The 3,967-nt window shown below is 53.9% G+C and overlaps 1 protein-coding gene across 1 annotated transcript; it reads right to left on the bottom strand.

Annotated features, from left to right (window-relative positions):
- Positions 1–894: 894 nt before the first annotated feature.
- Positions 895–2,649, bottom strand: LOC123399951 (putrescine hydroxycinnamoyltransferase 3-like). Its single transcript, XM_045094343.1, has one exon. It carries the CDS (start codon positions 2,491–2,493, stop codon positions 1,183–1,185), a length of 1,311 nt encoding a protein of 436 aa, XP_044950278.1. The 5' UTR covers positions 2,494–2,649; the 3' UTR covers positions 895–1,182.
- Positions 2,650–3,967: the final 1,318 nt, after the last annotated feature.

Below are 3,967 nucleotides of genomic sequence, written 5' to 3'. Positions count from 1 at the left end.
ACTGTTCCAGTTCAAAGCATCATATTACACTCTTTTTCCCTTTGTGAGTTTACTTTATAGGTTCTCATCGAGGTTTTTAATGAGGTAATATCAACATAGGATCATATGTCATACTATCTGTTTTTCCCACCGGGGTTTTTAGGATAGTATATACGACATATTTATTGTCCTCTAATTCTATGGATACATTTCATATAGAGTTAACAGAGGCAATAATCATTATATGCTGTATCATTTTCTCCTTATTTTCCCACAGGGTTTGAAGGAGTTTTAGCCGCGTATACTACACCACTCCTTATATTTTTCCCACAGGGTTTTTGGAGGAGACTATTTCAAGATGATGAACACGCTCAAGGACAAGTATAGATTAGGGGGAGTGTTAGAATTTAATTAATTATGTAATTAGTTAAATCAATCTCTACTTGTAACTGCACGTGAATATCCCACGATGCGGAACCGACGTGTTGTTTCTGGAGCGTCGCCTTCAGGATCCGTCTTCCGAACCGTCACATCCTTTGGATGCGTCCGTTCCCCCTGCATATAAGTGTTTAATCATCAAGGAATAAAGATACAGTTGATTCATTTGTTTCTCTCGCTATCTCTCTCGATTTAACTTACAACATAATCGATTGATTAGCTTTTTTAAAAAACTGTTAGCACAATGATGACGGGTTTTCGAAAACAAAATGGATGGTGATGATTTTCGGTTTTAACGTCCCTAATTATGATGATTTTTTGCAATTTACTCGTTAGCCACTTGTAAGGGATAGGTTCACTAGCTAGTCCGATCAAAAGTTGACGAATCACAAGAATGTGTCGGCCAGTCCGATCGTGAGGTGCTTGCCACTCAAAGGTGCACTAGAGGTAGAGCTAGCCAAAAGGAAGATTACACACATAAATTCATCAACACTTTATTAATTTCAAGCAGGGCACAAATAACCAATCGGTCAATCGGAGGACGCCACCGTGATCGAAGTGCGTCGTCAACAACAAAAAATTGGACCAACCCGACCCCTACACATATCCAACAACCGCGCCACTTTGGCATGCAGTTCCATCTCTCTCCCACGTACTGTAGTAACATTCTTTCTTGTTCCCTGGACCTGTCGATTCGACGGATCCTTGGCTAGCTAGAGTAACCATCACCATGCATGCATGACGGAGCATGGCCGCCTACTCTAGCTACTCCATGGAGTAGCAGCATTCCTTGAAGGCCTGGAGGTTGCGGTGGAACACGGGGACGAAGGCGTCGACGCTGCCGTCGCCGAGGTAGGACGGCGCCATGAACAGCATCCCCTCCGTCGGGAAGTAGGACGGCATGAAGTAGCTGGGGCTCCCCGTGCCGAAGTCCAGCTCGTAGAACGGGAGCGTCAGCCAGCTGTCCACCTCCACGTCCGGGCACACCGCGTCCTTGAGCACGGCGCTCGGGGCGAGCCCCTCCTTCTCCGCCGCGCCGGAGGCCGCGAAGTCGACCAAGGACTGGAAGTATGCGCCGTCCACCCTCGCCACCTCGTCGTGGATCGCCTGCGCCGCGTGCCTCAGCGGCCGGCTCAGCAGGTCGCCCGCCGTGCTGCGCGGGAACGCCCAGAGCACCAGGTTGCCGAAGTACTCCGCCGGCCTGCCCAGCCGGTGCCGCCCGTCCACGGATATCCGGATCGACGAGGCCTCGCCGGGGCTCAGGCCGCGCGCGCGCGTCATGGTGCGCCAGAGGTGGGCGAGGATGGTCTCGAACCGGCTGAACGGCCGGCCCCGCCCCTCCGACGCCTTGGCGCGGAGCCCCGCGATGAAGTCCTTGGTGAAGTGCGCCTTGTGGATGACGACGATGCTGCTTTCGGCGCCGTCGTCGTCTCCGTGATGTTGCTTGGCGGGCGACGGCCGGTGGTACTCCCTGCTGCGGTGGTCGTGCTGGTGCTCCAGGCGAGCTGGCGAGGGCCGCGGCTTGAAGAGGTCCTTGTGGTGGTGCACGGGCGGGACGCCCATGGGGAGCCCCCTGGTGGCGCGCCCCCAGGCGACGAGGAAGTTGCTGGTGGCGTGGCCGTCGGCGACGACGTGCTTGGACGTGAACCCGACGGCGAGGGAGCCGCAGCGGAACCGCGTGAGCTGCAGCACAACCACCTCCTGGTGCTCCGCGTCCAGGTCCGGGTGCAGCTTCAGCAGCGCCGGCGTGGGCTTGGCCGGCGCCATGTCGACGAGGTCGGCGTCTACGGACGCCTCCACGAGGCGCGCGCCACGATCGTTGAGGACCACGGCCGGCGCGCCGTCGGGGGACACGCCGACCTGGCCCGCGAACGCGCGGTACTGGGCGAGCACGGCCGCGAGGCCCTTCTCGATGGCGGCGGTGGGTGGCGCCGGCGGCGCGAAGGCGTAGATGATGGCCATCCGGATCTGGTACGTGACCGTGTCGAAGATGGACAGAGGGATGTACTCCGTGGGTGGTGCGCCGGCCTTGTAGGCGGGCTTGACGAGCCTGGAGCTCAGCGCCTTCACCTCCATTGCTAGCTAGCTAGCGAGGTCGGTCAGTCGAGCTCCGTCTCCGTGCAACCGAGTTGGATCGGCGACGAGAGAAGTTTGCTAGCGTGGCCAATGCTTGTGCTGCCAGTACGGTTTGCTCGTTTGATGGTGCGAGTGGCCATATATATAGTGAGAGGAGCGCGGGAAATTATAAAAGTGGTTGGTGAAACCCCATTTAAACAACTTTGTTTGATGTGCCTAAAACTCTAAGTTATTATTCCGAGCATGCATGGCTGAGACATTTGACCCGGCCGCATCTCGATCGCTCAGGCATGCGCACGTTTGACTTGGCTGCTACGTAGTACTACAACGTACTACGAAGGTGTTGTCGATCAGTAGGAAATAAGTACATAAGGCTTTGCAAGTTGTGTACTATGTTCGGGGTCAATGTTTGGTAAAGCGTGACTTCAAACAAGAATCAGCACATTTCCGGTAGTCGTCGTCGTTAGGTAGAGTATATAAGAGGCTCAACGTTTTCGATCAGCGTCTGGCATGAGATTGTGTGTCATACTTGACGTCTTGACTTGACAATTTGCCCGAGCTAGTAATGCACGTACTTAATGAAACGGGTGGGTGCACGTACATTTGGTCAGTCAGTCGCACATTCTACGTGAAAAAAAGACAGCAGAAGTCGTCCGATTCCAAAGTCGACATTTTTTTTGAATAAGGAGAAAACGAGCCTCCGGCTTCTGGATTCCAAAGTCGACATGGCAACAACCAAACTTATCCGACATTTCACACTTTCGGGTCTGTGTACTCCTGGATGCATAAGTTATAATTATCCCGTGTGCTAATTACTCTAGTAAACCATGTTTGACCGACCGATCTCGTGTCTTTGGGTTGACCTGTTTTTGGTACCTCGATATTGTTCACCGCATCGCACGCTAATTAATCTACTCCCTACGGTCCTAAATATAAAACTTTTTAAATATTTTATCATAAACTACAGTTAAAATATAAGACCGTAGTTATTTTTACCTAATAATAAAGAGGCTATCGCTTCTGTCGGAAAACCCGCCGCCGTCGTTTTTGCAAAAAAGCCCCTGCTGTTTTCTGTATTCAACCCGCAGTTCATTGTTTAGTTAAAAAACGTTCCGTTTTTATAAAAACACCCCTCCCCATGGTCAAGGTCTTCTTATCCACACGCACCCGCGGCCGGCGTCGGGATCTTCTTATCCACGCGCACCACGCGGCGAGGTGAAGCAGGGGAAGACTCGGGTAGGTCTGGGACGGGGCCTTGGCGGAGCCTCCAATGGACGCTGGAGATGGCCGGAGGGAGGAGGATCGAGGGGATCGGGAACGGCGTCGCTGCGCTCGCGGAAGGCTCGTCGACGGCTGGGGCTGCATTGGCGTGGTCGAGGCATAAGGGAGCCGGTGCTCCGGTGGCCAGAGGCGGGTCGCGGCTGCGCGGAGCCACGAATGGACGCCGGAGGGAGGAGGCTCTGCGATTCTCCCG

Source organism: Hordeum vulgare, chromosome 5H, assembly GCF_904849725.1.
Source record: "Hordeum vulgare subsp. vulgare chromosome 5H, MorexV3_pseudomolecules_assembly, whole genome shotgun sequence".
Lineage (NCBI taxonomy): Eukaryota > Viridiplantae > Streptophyta > Magnoliopsida > Poales > Poaceae > Hordeum > Hordeum vulgare.
The sequence above is the reverse complement of the archived record's forward strand: the minus strand, read 5'-3'. Positions and strand labels throughout refer to the sequence as shown.